A 19,680-nucleotide genomic window follows, 5' to 3' on the forward strand; every position below is an offset into this window, starting at 1 on the left:
CTTAATCTCAGCATAATGATTCACTTTCTAATGCAGTTTAGACACAAGATTATCATTAAGAGAAAAGGTTAGGCCACTAGAGCCTTCTCTGTCACATACAAAATGGATTTTAAATATTTATTTTAACTTTTAAAACATTTCCGTGATTCTAGAACTGGTGAAAGCAGCCTTATTAACAGCCCTAGAGAATAAAGTCTGATGCTTAGCTATTAAATTGACAGAAACCAGAAGGTGGTAGTTCAAGCTCTTTTATGTTGAATCATGAGCTCTTTCCATCCTCTGAACTTACACTATGCTTAAGGAGCTATTTGTGGAAATGAATATTTCTACTCAATAAACCAGTACATCAAAACAGTTTTGATTAAACACACTAACAGGGTTAAAATAGTACCAGCCCAAGGCAAATCAGAAGCACAAATACTGCATCCTTTATGAATTATGCTTCCTGTTAGCGTTTGGACAGCCCAATCCTGAGCTACCCATTGCGCCGGGACTGCCGTGGCACCAAAACGGCTGCCGTGGCATCCTATGCACAACAGGGCAGCGGCCAGCAACTCCTCAGGGGAAGGGGACTTTCATCCCCCAGATAAGGGAAGTAGCCCCACAATGGGGCTACTCGATTCTATGGCAGCCCTTGGACTGCCGTAAGAATCAGGAGTCTCTAGGTTGGGCCTCATGGTCTGACACAGAGGTTCTGGATGCGGCAGATCAGAGCTCCACTGGTCCCACCTCCCTCCCTCCCCCGCTCCATCCCCTCCGGCATGCCGCCTCCCCTGCCCTGGAACACCTCTTCCCCACCTCCCACCACACCCAGACTCACTTCTCCATTGCCCCACAGTCTGCAGACTGCCAAGTGGCAGAGAACTGGCAATCCAACAGTGCTAGCCCAACACCGACTGGCACTAAGCTACGTCCAGTGCTGGGCTGGCGATGAGGGCCACAAACATGCTTTATGGCACATTTGCGACACTCATTGCCAGTATGAGCTCATGATTGGGTTCTTAGTCTCCCTTCTCTAGCATGCCAGCTAACTATTTCTCCTATTCCTCCTGTAGTGTTCTATTACAGGCTGCAAAGGAAGAGACATGAGTGCTTGGTGTCACAGTAAATATAGGGTCCCTTTTTACAGTTAACTTATAGGCGCACAGGGGGAGTGGCAAAGAACCGCAGATAAGTGAATCTGCAGATACGAGGTGGATACCTGTACGTGAAATATGATAATAAGATCACACTGAATCCTAACAGAAGCAAAATCCCAGCTAACACTTTGGACCAGTTGTGTAAATCTGTTCAGTTATAGCTGAATTTAGACAGTCATTATAGCTGTAGTTTGGCCACATCATCATTATGATCCTAAAGTCAAGATCAAGCAGAGTTACTAAATACTTAATTGACTGTTACAAAAATTGTTCAACAAAACAACACGGTCCATTTACTTTAAACTTCGCTCTTACCCTTCGATGTGGGCAAATCCTGTTATCAAGGTTGTTCCATAATTAGCTTTGAATTCCTGGAACCTGCTGCCATCTATCATACGACTCAGGATCTATAAAACATTTTCAAGAGAAATGAAAAATCAATACTTAGTGGCTTCCATAAAAAAGAAAAAAAAAGATTATTTTCTTCAGACAAAAGTTTATAGTTAAATGTGCAAGATAACATTTATACTGCCAAATGTAACTCATATTACACATCAAAAAAGTAATGAGGGTAAAAAAATGCAGTAGTTTATAAATATTTACTTAGTGCATAAAAGGAAAAAAACTCCGTTTACATGTTCTATTCTCTGCTTTTTATGCTCTCTGAGCAGTTCAACCAAATGTGCTATATAAACTTTTCCATTAGGACACTATCAAAATGTAAACCTTTTTTTCCAAAAAATACTTAAGACATTGCCTGTAAATATTACTAAAATTAACAAAAACATTCTCTTGTAACGTACAAAACAGAAAGCAATTTTAAAATATGATATGGGATAAGGAAAGGGTTTCATGTCTTTATAATACAATCCTATACATGTCAACTCAGAAGTAAGACCAACCTACTCTTAGGAAAGCATGTACATGGTCTTACAGCCCAATCCAAACCAGAACTGGGCTAGCATGTGGAGAATTTTACAACAGTGGAACACCATCCTGCTGTCATAAAATGGCTGTCTATAGCATGTGCAATGTGCGGCCTGTGGCCATTTTGCAAGTGCTGCTGTTAAGTGATAGCAACGACGCAGGCTTTCCATCAGAGTTCGCTGCCCCTGCTGGTGCCAGTAAACCAACCATGGTGGCAGGCAGAATGCAGGGGGGATACTGGCAGTAGTGACATCATCTCAAATATCAGCACAAATATCATCTCATTTTTTTCTCATTCCCCCTCCCTTACTCATCTTGGACCTGAATCAGCAAAATAGCTGGTGCAGTTCCCAGGTGACCCATGGGGCTAACTGAGGCTTACCCCTAGATAAGGGAACAAATATTTCCTTACCTGGAAGAGACTTCCATGAGTGCCCTTCTGCAAGAAGCAGCAAGGGGATTTAGTTAGGATTGGTCTGTTATTCATTTAACTCATGACTGAGATGATTAGTAAAGGAGAAAATTAGTGCAAAACTGTACTGTATGTGCATGTGTGTGAGGGAATATGTTTATGACTTTACTAATAAAAATACACTAAAGTAAACAAGTAGCTAAGTACTCAAGCTAGCTGGCATTTTAAACTTATGACACACAGATTGAATATCTTTTCTATTTTATGTTGTCCTAAAATCCATACAAACACTAGAGGTTTAGTGCAATTCATAGTCTTGGCTGAACAATTATTTATTTTTCACATGTTTATACCACCCTTCCGCCAAGGAGCGCAGGGTAGTGCACATGGTTCCCTCTCCCCTTTTGTCCTCATAACAACCCTGTGAGATAGGTAAAACTGAGAGATAGTGACTTGCCCAAGGTCACCCAGGAAGCCTCAAGGCTGAATGGGGATTTGAACCTGGATTTTCCAGGTCTAAGTGCACACGAAGAGCCACTACATGCATCATGGTGTTCATGTGATATATTCTAGTTCCTAAGTACACATGAGGTACTTTGCACACTCATAAAAAGCTATACAAATGTTAAATATTTCTATTCCATATTAACATGTGGATGGACTGTGGTGACATCTAAAATTACTTCTAAAAGCCAGGACAGTTTTACATAAATAATCCAGACAAGAACTGTAGTCTAACCACCAGTAAACTACATAGTTAGGCTGCCTAACTGTGTTCGGGACAGGAAAAAGAATTGTTCTTACCAGTTTTATATTTAAAGTGTATCTATAATCTTGTGGTGCAAGTCCTAGTAGCTCTTCAGCGCTGTACAAGGGATTATCATACTCTTCTGTTTGTGTTGTAGGAATTTCATAATTCAGTGTTGAAATGACATTTCTAACACATTCATATGCTTCTTTTTCTGAAGATGAAAAATGATCAACACAGCCACTGATCCTAAGAGAGATGTTTTTCCAATATAATTAATGAAAATATTGGTACTATACTAACATTAAAACTGGTTAGATACTGGTTATACTGTACTAACATTAAAACTTCTTTCTTGTCACTAGAAACAACAAACGTTTGCTCTTCTCTTTGATGGGATCTCACTTATTCCAGAAAAAAAGGTTATAGAAACACTAACATCTGTTTAGTATTCATCTGGAGGGATGTTGTTCTGCGTCCATTCTAACCCTAACTGAAGAAAAAAAATAGTCTTCAGTATCATTTTTCCACATAATTATTTCAATATATTTATTTAAACATCACAAAAACATGAGCACTTCAACATTTCTGAAGCACAGCAGTTCATTTCCAAAAGGAGATGTCAGAATTCAGGCCTATTGAGAAGTCAGTGTTCAGAGAAATTCACTCTGCACACTGCCAGAGGCATTCACCTTTCTAATGTTTATATATTTATAAACAGATAATGGGAACTTGAATCTTTCTAAATTATGACTGAAGGTATGATTCAATCTAAATTAACATTTTCATTTTTTCAGCTTTTAACACTATGCTTACTTTGAGTGCAGGCTGGCTCCTCCCAGTTCCTCAGGAAGAATGTCCTCTCCTGTTGCAGCCTTAACTAAAGGGGGCCCAGCAAGGAACAGTGTGCCAATTTTATCTACAATGGCCGTTTCCTCTGCTATGGTAGGAACATAAGCAGCTCCTGCAGTACAAGAACCACACACAACTGCCACCTAAAGGACACACCAAAAAAGCTGGGTAAGAGGAAAGAATAGAATGAAGTTTTAATTTCTGTAATAAATTGCACATTTAAGGCATATGATCACAGTAAAATTATGCAATGACACAGAAAAACAGCATTTATTTATGCATCTCAGAAAAACAATACTGCTTTTTTAAAAACCAAAAAGACTACCTTAAGGTGGTAACTTAAGACTACCAAATTTAATGAAGCATGGGCTTTCCTGGACTACCATCTGATTCATCACCTGCAAAACTTGTAATAAAAATGTATTGCATAAATTTTTGTGTAAGTCTTTCATATGTGGAACAAGACTCTTGTTTTTGCAGCAACAGATTAACATGAATACCTCAAAAAATACTACAAAAAATTATCCCAGATTTCAGAGTTAGTTTTATAGTCTCTGTAGCAAGGATAGATAACCTATACTTAACTTATCTTTACACTCCATGGCTCTGGAACAAAAACTGTATGCCAGTTTGCCCTTTGTTAACTGCTGCAAGCTCAATGTGCGCACGCGCACACACACACACCCACTTGTAGAGGCTACTCCAAAGGTAAAGCAGGCAAGAGCTGTTCCCGACGTGAACAGATGGCACTAAGTGACATGTTACCCAGTCCAGATTAAAAAGAGCTACACAGGTATCATGATGTGAATTGCATTTAGAGTAGAATGACCCTCCATAAAAGAAAGAAATTATTCAGTATGTGTTCCACTGATTCTAATTCTATGTTCAATCTACCTATGTAAACCACCTAAGAGAAAAGTGGTATATAAATACTGTAATAAATAAATAATTCACTAAACCTATTGTTGAAGGTAAGATATGAGCAACGGAAATGCTTAAGGCAAGAATGTAATGACTAACTATGGTTCTGTATGCCACACTGCTCTTGGATCATAGTAGACAGTTTGTGCAATGGATACAAAACATAACAAGCTACCCAACTATGAAGTATAAGCATGTATCGCTTAACCACCATCTATTTAATGACAAACCATATATACAAGGTGGTCTAAGGACAAGGAAGACGCTCTTAATGAGGCAGTCAGGTCTCCCATAGTCTACAGCACAGTGTCTGTTTACACAACAAAGAGGCCCTTAATGCAAAGAAGAGGCAATCTATCCCCAGTAGCCTGTGCAGTGTGGCAAGGAGTGTCTGTTTATACAACAAAGGCATTAAATTGGGTTGAGTGTTCACTTAACAAGCTAACAACAACGGGAATTGGAGAACATATCCCTATTGTTAAGTAGTGCACACCTGTACTCTGCTCAGCAGCTGCATTCTTTTTGCATATTAACTGAATGAGGTTTAAGAATCTGTGCTACCAAAAATGTTTATGCTGTGTACAGATTTCTGCCTCATACAATATTATACCTGAGGGATTCTCATTGCAGACATCACAGCCTCATTGTAAAAAATTCGGCCACCATGGAATTGGTCAGGAAACATCTCTGCCTTACAGTATAGGGAGAGGAATAAAACAGTTTCAGTATTACATTTAATTCAAAATAGAACTTTACTTTTGACCCAATATTAAAAAAAAAAAAAACAAACACCCAATCAAGCTGTACAATATTCCTAATCCTTTAAAAGGCACTGTTGGAGAACAGCCGCATTTTCAAGGTATTTCATTTGCTCTTTCTACATGCAATAACCACAAAAAGCTACAGCTATACTGCACAAAGTATGCTGCACAAAACAGAATTCATACATCTTGATTCTATGAAAAGACAATTCTATTCAACTACAAGGCTAGTAATTTTAGATATATTTGGGGCAAAGCTGAAAGAGAAAAGAATAGCTCATCCTTGGGTATTTCTGCAGCTTTATATTCTTACTTTCTTTTTTCAGCCTACAGTATTTCTAAACTCAGATTTAAACCTTGGTTCTGTTTTGCTGAGCAATTAAAAAAATTCTGTAAGCAAAACTCTGTAGAAACTAGAAGCCAGCATCTCAAAGACTTAACCAGGCAACTCTACTTCAAACTAAAATCAAAACTATTGTAGAAGTGAGCAGGCTGCACGTGATGTGCAACCACTGATTGTCATGACCATCCTGCTTTTTCCCCTTTACGTTTTGATACTTCCAGTTCCCCTAAGGTTTCTATGTTAGCTCAGCATCCTGAAAGCTGCTGGAAAATGTTCCTGCAGCAGCTGTTGTCCTTTGCTTGAAACACCATTCCCAAATACAGCCATGTAGTTCGATGCCTACTGTTCCACTCTATGCATGGGTTTTCCCTAATGAAAATAGAAAAGCTTCCTACTGCGATTGACAAATGCCAACCACAGTTGGGCAGCCAAATCTGCCTGTCTAAGTAAAGGGTGGGATGGAGTGGCCAGGTTATTTCCTCTCATTCAGTCAGGCAATCCAATCGCATCACTCCTAAGTTCAAGTACAAGGATGCTTGGGTGTGTTTTGCCAGGTCTGCCATTGGAACCTAATGCTGATTCATGGAAAGTCTGAAATTCTTGAACAATGTAAGTAGCTAACAATAAGAACTGTATTTCTGTCTAGACATGGTTAAACAATTAATTTTGTTCTATTTGCCCTTTCCAGTCCAAACCAGCCTGCAAATTGCAATAGTGTGGCAATAAGTCGGGATTTGTGTGCTTTCCTCTTAAGTAGCTTCCCTGCTCCCTCTGCTGGACATAACTAGTTAGTGCATCCAATTTGGTCAAGCTACCTTAAGGGAGGGGTTCATGAGTACTAACCCCTAAGCCAGTGTTATTCAAACTGTGAGGTGCAGCTCCTTAGGGAGGCACCAGGAACTCAAAGGGGAGGCATGGGATGTCCTATCGCAGCGATACAGTCACACCCCTGGGCAGAATATTGTCTGTGCTTTTTTTTAAAGCAGAAGAAACAGGAGTTGCTCCGAGTGGGACTTCAAGAGTGGCTGCTGCAGGGGGCCGCCCTCTTCTCCCTCCACTCTGAGACTGCCGCCTTCTGTGTTCACAGCATGTTGTTTCCAAAGCTTGCTCAGCTTGCAGTCCTTAACCCTCACTGATCCTTGTCCGGTTGGTTCCTAGTTCCCAGCCTGGGATCACTTCTCATCAAAGTGAAATCTCTCTTTTCAACCCCCTTCCTCTTCCACTCCCCTCTTTCAATCTCCAAACCTTCCCGTTTTCCTCCCCCTCCCCAAATAAAACACTTCCCATTTTACCAATCACCAGGGGTCTTAGCTTCCATGCAGTTGGCAAAGGGGGAGGGGAGAGATAAGCACACACTTTACTTGGCCAGGAGCAGAAAAAGGGAACAGTTTTTAAAGTGATTTATTAATCTTGTTGTTTGACTGAAGAGGAAAGGCTGTATTTTTAAAGTGATGAATCTTGCTATTTGAAGGGAATACTTATCAGCCATTGATGAAGTGATTTCCAACCCAATCCTATCCGCACTTTCCTGGGAGTAAGCCTCATTGACTCTAATGGGACTTACTTCTGAGTAGACATGCATAGGCTTGAGGTGTGCATCTCCTAGTATAGGACACAAATCAGCTTCCTAACCAAACCCTTATCAGCTCTGATATATTTTCATGATCCATTTTTGTTTTCCCCACCAGCCGCTAGAAAAATTTAATTTCATTAAATTAATAAAGGGTTCAATCCTATCCAAGGAGAAATGACTAGTTGGATTGGGGTCCACAGGGGTGTGTGTGTAATGTTGCTCAGACTGGGTGTTCAAAAGTTCATTTGATAAAACAATTCTATCGGTAAGCTTACAAAGTTAAAAAAAATGAGTCTTCCTGGACCAGACAAAATCTACCTACTCCAGCATCCTGTCTCCAACAGTGATCAGCAGTTGATCATTTATAAAGCATGTATATTGCTGTGTATTAATAATATATTTTTAAGATCTGCATTTAATTAATGATATGATTAATATAATTAATATTAATATAGTTAATATATATTTAATATTTATTATATGATAGTAAATATAAAATTATAATATTATATTTAATATAGTTAATATTTCTGGCCACTTCCTGTTTAATGATGTCACTTCCAGCCCTCAGGAACATGATGGGGAGTCATGGTCAACAGCCACGGGGGTCAAGGGAGCCACTGGCCGAAAAAGTTTGAGTACCACTGGGCTAGGGAGTCCTTTCAATCCTTTTTTTCCATAAAGGCAAGGTACGTATGTATTTTAGGTAGCATCAGAAGCTGGGTTCTGTTGTCAAAAGTTTCCTCAAAGACCTGAAGGAGTGTTTGGATCATGTCAGGTGTCCTTGAACAAGCAAAATACTTCTGCCAGGTATGGAAAAAGCTTCCAACAATGGAGCCCTATTCTACAAAAGGTGTGGATACTACACTTTGTTTTTTAGTTTGACACATCATTAATCTTTCTCTAAACCAGCTACTTTCAACGTTTCTCTTCTCGCTAACCTCTATGGTTTTCCCTTTTAATTATATCACTTCCGGTTCCTGGAGACTTTTCTAGGCTGCATGGCTCTGTTTTAAGGGTAACTGTCTTTAGTAACAAATTGTCTGGTCCTCTTCTTCCTGCCAGTGGAGGAAGAGGGACAGACAATTATTGCCCTAGAAACAGAATTGCCCTAGAAACAGAATTATAGAACCTGGAAAAGTTTTTCAGCAATTTTCATTTGCTGTGCTCCCAACTCCTGCAGCACACCTGCTGGCCTTTCATGGCACACCAGTGTGCAACAATTGAAAATCGCTGCTCTAAATCATAATCCTGGCACTGATAGGTCATCAAAATCTGGCTCTGACTTTGCTAAAATCATACACATTTTTATTCAACTTACATTTTTAGGACATGGAAAGCCAACCAAAACATTGCGGCAAAGTGAGTAATGTTTATTTAGATAAAGGGTTGTATTCTAACCTTGATCTATACATACAGAAAACACTTTTATTGGTGTGGGGGTAGGGGGCATTTTCAGCAGCCCCTCCTGCAGCATTCCATATTACTTCAGATCCCTCAGTACATTTTCAGGTGCTACTGGACCCTGTTGTGTATGTTGAGGGTAAGGATGCAATCCACAAGGCTGAAAATACTGTGTATATTTACCTGAAGTGGTAAAAATGCTCCCCCGCTGTCTACTAGGTAAACAGATGGAAGTCTATTTTTAATTGCTATTTCCTGAGCTCTTAGCTGTTTCTTCACTGAAATAGGATAGAAGGTCCCACCTTTCACTGTTGCATCATTTAACATGAAAACACACCAGATTCCACAGATTTTTCCAATTCCTGCAACACAGGTCAGGGAATCCACTGTAAAGAAGACCTTCCAAAGGGAATGAGGTTTCACAATGGCCAAATTATCCACACAGAAATATTTTGTAATTGTTCCATAAATTAAAGACAGACTACCGCATAAATATAGAAATATGCCAGAAAAGTTTTCTACAGAATTTTAGGCATATTTATTTGTATTAAAATTTATTGACGGCTTTTCCAAAAAGAATCCTCAAAACAGAGTTCAGAAAAAAACAAATCTGATCACAAATAAAAATATAATTTAAAAGTCAATGAAAGCACAACATTAAACAGCATCAAAACAAGATCAAATTTGTACCACCACCGTTAATCAGGGGGAACAGCTATTAATACTAAAGGGAACAAAAAAATAATCTTTACCAGGTGCCAAAGAGTAAATAAGAAAACAGTCAGACAAAGCTTCTGAAGGAGGAAATTGCAATCTGGATGCTGTATCTGAGAAGGTCCTTTTCCACATTCCTGCCAGCTGCACCTCTACAGATGGTGGGACATGGAGCAGGTACTCTCCCACAGACCACATTAGGTTCATGCAGGAGCAGGCTTTCCTTTAAATACCATGGTTTCAAACAGTTGAGGGCTTTAAAGATAATCACCAGCAGCTAAAAGAGGTTGACTAACCCTGCCCAATCAAGACTCTGATCACAGTATTCTGCACCAGTTGCAGTTTCCTAATACTTTTCAAAAGTAGCTCCAAGTAAACTGCAATATTCTAACCTGGGCATTAAAAAAGCACATATAATGGTGGACAGATCTGCTTTTCACCCCCCAGGTAAGAGTGCGACTGAAACACTAACCAAAGCTGTCCAAAAGGTCCTGGTCACAGCCTCCACCAGACCATCCAAAAGTAGAGCTGAGTCCAAGATGAAGGTGTGAACTTAACCCTTCAAGAAGAGCACTACCCCATCTAAAACAGGCTGTATGCAATCTCAGATCAGCTTTCCTATTTCCAGCTCAACTTCCAGCTCAATTTCCAGCTCAACAGCAGGAATTAAATCTCAGTTTGTGAGCTGACATTCAGGCCATCACTGACAAACATCAGTTCAAGACTTCCAGAGCCTCCCTAAAATCTAATGGAAAAGAGTAATAGAGATGGGTGTCATCAGCATATTGATGAGTATAAAGCATTCTGCAAATTGGACATAGCTAACCTTGTCTGTCTTAGCAAGGGCAAAGATGCAACAGGTCTTTCAATATTCAGAGAAGCTCTACTGGTTAACAATCTGCAGATACAATGTTGGCAAAGATGCAGTGTCATGGACTAAACCAGTGGTTTTTAGCACTGGGAATTGCTTTTTAAAAGTCTGTCAGGACCCACCTAGCTTTATGAGAATTTTTAAAATTTTGATCTAGAAAGAAATAATATTTATTTACAACTAATATTTTATTTGTTTGCAAAGAAACTCGATCAATTTCTCATAACAAGGCAGCCCTAATGAACAGCCTCAAGACTTGAGGGGCTTAGTTTTGTGACCCAGCCTTCACCTGGCCTTACTTACTGTCATTGACATATGGGGGAGCACACCAGAAAAAAAAGATGCTCAAATATTTATCTTCCTGTATTTATACAAGCTTGCAATCTGCAGGAGCTCAGCTAATGGCAGGGCAGTTAGCAGCTATCTGAATAGCCTCAGGGCTTGAAGCAATTAGTTATTCGATCTTTCCATCACCTGTGTGTTCACTGGAGGTTCTGCAAGATCCACTTGAAATTGGGTCCTGACCCACAGTTTGCTGGACTAGGTCATAAAATGGGTTCTAGCATGCATTTGACCACTCTTCAAAAGTCTTTTGCGCACAAACCAGAAGTTCGCTCCAATCCCCAAATGGAGACCACGGAGGGGGCTGCAGGCCTCCTGGACCCTTCCCAAGGCCAGTGGGCCCCTTTACATAAAAGGAAAAACTCCTGGGTCCCCACAGTGCCACCGTAGCTGCAGTGCTGTCCGGACACCCTTACTGGGCCATTCTCCTTAAGGGGGAGTGGTCTGGTTTTGGTTCCCAATGGTGGGATGTGACCCACCACTTTGGGAACCACTGCAGAGGGTCATCCTTGTCACTGAACTGCATCAAAGACTACAACTGAAACACAGGTGGGAACACACTGTGGGAACACACAACTGAAGTACACAGGTGGGAACAAATGGGATCTTACTGCAGTGGGACAAAGTACTTCCCCATGCTATTTAAACAAAAGAAAGGAAAATCAAGACCCAATACTCATATTCAGCTTTGTGTTTGGTCTTAAGCTGCAGTCCTACTGAAAATGCATGCATACAGGGCCTACAACAGAGTACACAGATAACCAAATAACCACTATTATAGAATTCAAATGAATACTACAAGGTCTACAGCTGCTACTTAAATAACAATATAACTTATAAATTACTATTATCCTGCAAGGCCTCCATTTCTCAAACCACCCACTCCAACCCTGCAGTTTAGACAAGGGTCAAGGTTACACAGCCATCAAATCTCCATTCCTACTGGCTCACATAAATTTTTCCAAGTGGAAGAGTTCTGACACACCAAACCAAAGAGAGACTGGGCAGAAGAGTTGGCAGGAAGTGGTCTGTGGCTGAGGATGAGCTTGTTTCTGAGAACATCCACAGCACATCAGTCACTTCTTAATTTAGTTCATGGACAGAAGATGCCTCTCAGAAATAAATTACTTGCTATATGCAGAACAAAGCATTACAAAAATATCAATTTTAAGTAGAGAAGCAATATCATTAATCATCCTTACCACAGAAGAGGACTACCATACATGAATTTATAAGACTGCTAAAGATTAGTGACCATGTGTCATTGCTTTATCCAACATTTAAAAACCAAACTGGTCCCAAACATTTTTGTTACTAAGTGTCAAAAAGGCAGAAAAAAGACATTTTTTGCTCTCCTCAAGACTAGCTTTCAACAACCACACAAAAAACTGAATTTTCTTATCAGTTGTTAAATGGGTAGCAACTGCATTGGTGACATACTAAACACCTGATTAGCCTGAATAAAGTCCATGATGTTTTATAATAACATAGATTATCTCAAGAGTAATTTCCATTACACAATACCTACCAGTGAGACACCCTGCACCAGGAACATCACCATAAGGCATACCAAGGCCTGCAAAAGGGGAGAGCTCAAGGAAGGGTTCATCATCAAGAAGCAGCTTTAGACGCTCACGAACAAGTAGCTTCTTGTTTCTCTGGGTATGACGTAGTATTGCATTTTCCCCTCTTTTATTGACCATTGCAAGCAACTCTGAATATCTGAGATTAAAACCAAAAATTCAAAGAAAAACCTATGTTTGTTTTCACATACAAGTTATTTTGTAACAAATTAATTTAATATGTATTAAATTAATTTATGCAAATAAATTGCATAAATTAATTTATGCAAATGCCCAGCGTCTCCGAGCAAAGATGGGAGAACTGGAATGTCTGGTGACTAGGGAAAACATTGACATAGCGGGCATAACAGAAACCTGGTGGAATGTGGAGAATCAATGGGATACTGCAATCCCGGGCTATAAACTCTACAGGAGGGACAGGGAGGGGCGTGTTGGAGTGGGGTGGCCGTTTATGTTAAGGATAGAATCCAGCAAACTAGAGATTGAAGGTGGGTCCGACTCCACCATAGAATCTCTGTGCGTTAAATTACCAGGCCTGTGGAGCGATGTAATACTGGGGGCATACTATCGTCCTCCAGACCAGAAATCGGAAGGGGACCTTGAAATGAGGAAACAGATCACGGAGGTGACAAGGAGGGACAGGGTTGTAATCATGGGGGACTTCAATTATCCTCATATAGACTGGGTCAATTTGTGTTCCGGTCACAAAAAGGAGACCGGATTTCTTGACGTGCTAAATGACTGTGCCTTAGAGCAGCTAGTCATGGAGCCCACCAGAGGACAGGTGACTCTGGATTTAATATTGTGCAGTGCATAGGACCTGGTTAGAGATGTCAATGTTACGGAGCCGTTGGTGAACACTGATCATGCTGCGATCCGTTTCGACATGCACATCGGGGGAAGAATACCGGGCAAATCTCTCACAAAAACCCTTGACTTCCGACAGGCGGACTTCCCTCAAATGAGGAGGCTGGTTAGAAGGAGGTTGAAAGGGAAGGTAAAAAGAGTCCAATCTCTCCAGAGTGCATGGAGGCTGCTTAAAACAACAGTAATAGAGGCCCAGCAGAGGTGTATACCACAAAGAAAGAAAGGGTTCCACTAAATCCAGGAGGGTGCCCATATGGCTAACGAGCCAAGTTAGAGAGGCTGTAAAGGGCAAGGAAGCTTCCTTCCATAAATGGAAGTCTTGCCCTAATGAGGAGAATAAAAAGGAACATAAACTGTGGCAAAAGAAATGTAAGAAGCTGATACGGGAGGCCAAGCGAGACTATGAGGAACGCATGGCCAGCAACATTAAAGGGAATAATAAAAGCTTCTTCAAATAAGTTAGAAGCAGGAAACCCGCCAGAGAAGCGGTTGGCCCTCTGGATGGTGAGGGAGGGAAAGGGGAGATAAAAGGAGACTTAGAGATGGCAGAGAAATTAAATGAGTTCTTTGCATCTGTCTTCACGGCAGAAGACCTCGGGCAGATACCACTGATACCTCGGTCAGGAGGGGCAGAACGGCCCCTCCTGACTGAGGAATTAAGTCAAATAGAGGTTAAAAGAGAAGATGTTTCAGACCTCATTGATAAATTAAAGATCAATAAGTCACCGGGCCCTGATGGCATCCACCCAAGAGTTATTAAGGAATTGAAGAATGAAGTTGCTGATCTCTTGACTCAGATATGCAACTTGTCCCTCAAAACAGCCATGGTGCCAGAAGATTGGAGGATAGCAAATGTCACGCCTATCTTTAAAAAGGGAAAGAGGGGAGACCTGGGAAACTATAGGCCGGTCAGCCTAACATCTATACTGGGTAAGATGGTGGAATGCCTCATCAAAGATAGTATCTCAAAACACATAGACGAACAGGACTTGCTGAGGGAGAATCAGCATGGCTTCTGTAAGGGTAAGTCTTGCCTCACAAACCTTATAGAATTCTTTGAAAAGGTCAACAGGCATGTGGATGCGGGAGAACCTGTAGACATTATATATTTGGACTTTCAAAAGGCGTTCAACATGGTCCCTCACCAAAGGCTACTGAAAATACTCCACAGTCAGGGAATTAGAGGACAGGTCCTCTCATGGATTGAGGCCAAGAAACAGAGAGTGGGTATCAATGGGCAATTTTCACAATGGAGAGAGGTGAAAAGCGGTGTGCCCCAAGGATCTGTCCTGGGACTGGTGCTTTTCAACCTCTTCATAAATGACCTGGAGACAGGGTTGAGCAGTGTGGCGGCTAAGTTTGCAGACAACACCAAACTTTTCCGAGTGGTGAAGACCAGAAGTGATTGTGAGGAGCTCCAGAAGGATCTCTCCAGACTGGCAGAATGGGCAGCAAAATGGCAGATGCGCTTCAATGTCAGTAAGTGTAAAGTCATGCACATTGGGGCAAAAAATCAAACCTTCATATATAGGCTGATGGGTTCTGAACTGTCTGTGACAGATCAGGAGAGAGATCTTGGGGTGGTGGTGGACAGGTCGATGAAAGTGTCGACTCAATGTGCGGCGGCAGTAAAGAAGGCCAATTCTATGCTTGGGATCATCAGAAAAGGTATTGAGAACAAAATGGCTAATATTATAATGCCGTTGTACAAATCGGTGGTAAGGCCACACCTGGAGTATTGTGTCCAGTTCTGGTTGCCGCATCTCGAAAAAGACATAGTGGAAATGGAAAAGGTGCAAAAGAGAGTGACTAAGATGATTACTGGGCTGGAGCACCTTCCTTAAGAGGAAAGGCTACAGCGTTTGGGCCTCTTCAGCCTAGAAAAGAGGCGCCTGAGGGGGGACATGACTGAGACATACAAAATTATGCAGGGGATGGATAGAGTGGATAGAGAGATGCTCTTTACACTCTCACATAACACCAGAACCAGGGGACATCCACTAAAATTGAGTGTTGGGAGAATTAGAACAGATAAAAGAAAATATTTCTTTACTCAGCCTGTGGTTGGTCTCTGGTACTCCTTGCCACGGGATGTGGTGATGGCGTCTGGCCTGGACGCCTTTAAAAGGGGATTGGACAAGTTCCTGGAGGAAAAATCCATTACGGGTTTCAAGCCATGATGTGCATGTACAACCTCCTGATATTAGAAATGGGCTATGTCAGAATGCCAGATGCAAGGGAGGGCACCAGAATGAGGTCTCTTGTTATCTGGTGTGCTCCCTGGGGCATTTGGTGGGCCACTGTGAGATACAGGAAGCTGGACTAGATGGACCTATGGCCTGATCCAGTGGGGCTGTTCTTATGTATATATATTAAATGGTCTGTCTCAAACTAGTAGTAAAATAGTGGTTAAGCTATTTATGCTGCTGGACAAACTATTTGCTTAGCCGATTCTTAATTTGCAGAACATGGTTTCAATTCATGTCATGTGGGTAGAATTGCAGCCTAGGATTGTTAAAAATGTTCCTGCTTGATGATGTCACTTCCAGTCATGACATCACTTCTGATGGGTCCTGACAGATTCTCATTCTAAAAAGTGGGTCCTGGTGCTAAGTGTGTGAGAACCACTTGTATATTTAGCCATTTAGTTATTTGATTTTTCTCTGTAAACCGCTTTGTGAACTTTTAGTTGAAAAGCGGTATATAAATACTGTTAATAATAATAATATTCTTTAGAAGAATAGAAATTGTTTTCCTTTGAAACCAGTCTTGGACCCAGACTCCTTCATTTACTTTATTATATCTTTAAAAGTCCCTGTTAACAGCCACTGTTGTCATCATAGCAGCCCATTACACTACCATTTGGAAGGATATTATTGGTCTTGCTGTATGGTACCACACATGCTGAATTCTGGGTTCCCCAAAAGATATTACAGAAATAATTAAACAGAAAGGACCAAGAAAAAGACATACACTCATAGACAGCATGATATCTTCATGAGTTTTTAAACTTGTGTGAATAATTTTGAATAAAGCCTTTTGGGCTGCTGTCATATAATCCTTAAGGGTAGATCTATAAAGGGAGTGAATCACTCCTCTGTCTTTATCAGTGAATCATGATAAACTGAAACAGCTGTCAACCATTAATTCACTGGGGTCTTAGGTATGAGTCACCATGCATTTGAAATGAAACATGGGACAAGTTCTTAAAAAGTTCTCAAAAATATTAAAAATATACACCAAGGATAAACTTTAAAAATATATATCAAGATAGAAGCCTCCTACATGCTTTTCTGGGAGTATGCCCCATTGAACTCAGTGGATCTTAGTTCTGAATAGACATGCATAGAGTTCAGCTGTAAATCTTACACTGTTCAATGCTAGACATTGTAAGAAAAGTCAACATTGTATAAAATTTTTAAAGTCCATGTACATACAGGCTGAGAAACCATTCTAAACCTTCCAACAGCTAGAAATTTTCAACAAAGTAGTTCACAAAGTGGTTTACATAGAAGTAATTCAACCATTATTGTATACATTACTTAAATTAACAAATTGCTATCTTGAAATCTCACTTGAAGAAAATGGATTACAGTACTATACTTATTGGATTCCAACACAAAATTTACAAGCAGATTTACAGGAACTAAAAATGCTACCACTATTCCAAATTATAAGACACACACATAAGAGACCAACACTGCAGAAATATTACAAAAGAGCAAATTACCTCTGAATGCAGATTTCACTATTTCTTGCATTGCCTTCCAACACATGCCTGTACAGGGAAGGGATGTTTCCATCTAATACTGTAAAGTTTTTTGCATGTTGATTTTTGTTTTCTGTCTTGAAGCTCACAGAAGAGGATATCATGCTATGTGGAACCATGCTGGCAGCTTTGACTCCACCCTGGCAGCTCAGTTGATGCCATCCTTGTCTGCCCCTGCCCAATTCCTGGCACTTGGTCTTGGCGGTCTGGGATAACGGACAGCAGAATGTAGACAAAGGACATGATGGGCACTTGGAAAGAGGCCTGAAAACATTGCAGTTCCACATGACCCTGTAATGACAGAACACACATATGACCCTGTAGTGATAGAACACAGGTATTGGGGCATTCTGAGCCTCAAAGAGACAGCGTGTGAATGTGCACTGCCTCTGGGAGGCTCAGAAAAGGGAGGCTTCCCTCACCTTTGGAGGACTGGGGTGCAACCTCCTGATCAGCAGCAGCCATTACATATGTGACCTGTCACAGGTCAGAATGTCACTAAGGGACACACCTGTACATTTGAAATAACAGCAACAATATTAGTTACAAACACTGCCCTATGAGAAAGGTTTCTGCAAGCAATAACTTCCAGAGGGAAGCCACATCAACCTGTTGCATGAATACAAGAGTTTTGTGGAAAGTTAAAAAACCTATAGATTTCATAGTCTATGTATGTCTACTCAGAAGTAAGCCCCATTATAGTCAGTGGGGCTTCCTCCTAGGAAAGTGTGGACAGGATTGTAGCCTTAGGGCCCACTCCTATGCTTGTCTACTCAGAAATCCCATTATAGTCAGCGGGGCTTCCTCCCAGGAAAGTGTGGACAGGATTGCAGACTTAGAGCCTGAGCCTATGCCTGTCTACTCAGAAGTAAGTCCCATTATAGTCAGTGGGACTTACTCCCAGGTAAGCATTGCTAGGAGGCAGCCTCAGAGCCCACTTCTATGCTTGTCTACTCAGATGTAAGTCCCATTATAGTCAGTGGGGCTTACTCCCACGAAAGTGTGGCTAGAATTGTATCCTTAGGGCCCAATTCTATGCATGTCTACTCAGAAGTCCCATTATAGTCAATGGGGCTTCCTCCCAGGAAAGTGTGGACAGGACTGCAGCCTCAGAGACTTTCGTGGATAAAAGCGAACAGCACAACACAAGCTTCGCCCTAGGCAGCGGCCATTCCAGACAGCACCCTTCCCTGAGAGAAAGGTCTACTGAGTGCAAGGGGGCTCTCACTCCAGGGCAAACAAGGCCAGAGCGGCCCAGACTGTCGCAGAGACTCTGGGAGGAGGCGCCAGGCAAGCAACGCCACGGACAGAAGCCAACGACTAACGTTTCCAGGGACTTGTCTGCGCTGCGCCACTGCTTTCGTCCAGCACAGACCGTCCCGAACGCGCGCCCCCGCACTGACGAGCAGCTGCTACTTCTCTTCACAACGCTCCGACCGCGCGGCCATTTTCTGCCTCAACATTCTCCTCCCCCACCCCCAGAAAGAGGCTTCTCAGGTGACAGTGGCAGCTCCAGCCTCTCCCGCAAGCCCCGCCCCCTTCTCATGAGTCACGCGCCTTCTCCTCAGGGAGCGACTTCTACGCTTTAGGGGTCTACCGTCGCCGGAACTTCCTTCTCCGCCTGCACCCCTCCTGCTGCGCAAACTCCCTAATGTGCGTGCCCGCGCCGTTTGGAGCTACCTCAGCTTTCTACCGGTGTCTTGGCACGTGTTCAGTTCGTTGTGCAACGCTTGGCCGTTGGAGAGTGACAGTTTGGCGCGAGGCACACCTCCGTGACCGTCTCGCGCCTTCTGCGCCTGCTCTTCGTGTGCGGTCTGACAGCCCAGGCCTGTGCGTGGCTGCTCAGAAGTGAATCCCATTATAGTCAATGAGTCTGAGTAGAAGTGCGTAGGTTTGGGCTCTATGCTGTCCCCACTTACCTGGGAGTAAGCCCCTTTGACTATAATGGGACTTCTGAATAGACATGCATAGGCTTGGTCTCTAAGGCTGCAAACCTACCCCTACCTGGGAGTAAACCCCAGTGACTATAATGGGACTTACTTCTGAGTAGGCATGCATAGGATTGGACTCTGAGGTCAGTGAGAAGCCGCCCTGAGCACCCCTTTTTTAGGAAAATGTCCAATTCATACATACATAAACCCTGAAAATTATCTCTGGAAAGTGGACATAAGATTTTGTCAGATGCCCACCTCACCCTGTTGCTCACATACCTTGTATTTTTCTATTTTATTTCTGGTACCTCTCAAGGCAAGATGTAAATTTCTAAATAAATAAATAAATGAGAGCCCAATCCTATGCATGCCTACTCAGAAGTTGACACTATCAGGACCCAGCTAGGTTTACCAGACTGTTAAAAAAGGAGCTCTAGAAAGAAATATTTATTTGTTTATAAGTAATGATTATCAGAACAAAGGCATTTATCAAACATCTTCCTATATTTACACATGCTTGCAA

At 41.7% G+C, this 19,680-nt stretch overlaps 1 protein-coding gene across 3 annotated transcripts in view; it reads right to left on the bottom strand.

Moving 5' to 3' along the window:
• The window catches only part of LOC136649586 (biotin-dependent 3-methylcrotonyl-coenzyme A carboxylase beta1 subunit-like), a 29,520-nt gene extending 10,605 nt beyond the window's left edge, over window positions 1-18,915 (bottom strand). For 2 of the 3 annotated variants that reach the window (XM_066626342.1, XM_066626344.1), the window contains exons 1-8: window positions 18,552-18,694; window positions 17,188-17,517; window positions 12,536-12,729; window positions 9,264-9,442; window positions 5,610-5,690; window positions 4,043-4,221; window positions 3,283-3,475; window positions 1,455-1,546 (exon numbers count right to left, since the gene is read on the bottom strand). In XM_066626342.1, coding sequence (XP_066482439.1) covers window positions 1,455-1,546; window positions 3,283-3,475; window positions 4,043-4,221; window positions 5,610-5,690; window positions 9,264-9,442; window positions 12,536-12,729; window positions 17,188-17,513 — 1,244 coding nt within the window. In that variant the 5' untranslated portion in view covers window positions 17,514-17,517; window positions 18,552-18,694. Of the gene's footprint in view, window positions 1-1,454; window positions 1,547-3,282; window positions 3,476-4,042; window positions 4,222-5,609; window positions 5,691-9,263; window positions 9,443-12,535; window positions 12,730-17,187; window positions 17,518-18,551; window positions 18,695-18,783 lie in introns of those variants that run through there. The other variant, XM_066626343.1, reaches the window with a different exon arrangement.
• Window positions 18,916-19,680: the final 765 nt, after the last annotated feature.

The sequence above is a fragment of the Tiliqua scincoides genome, chromosome 4 (genome assembly GCF_035046505.1).
Source record: "Tiliqua scincoides isolate rTilSci1 chromosome 4, rTilSci1.hap2, whole genome shotgun sequence".
NCBI lineage: Eukaryota > Metazoa > Chordata > Lepidosauria > Squamata > Scincidae > Tiliqua > Tiliqua scincoides.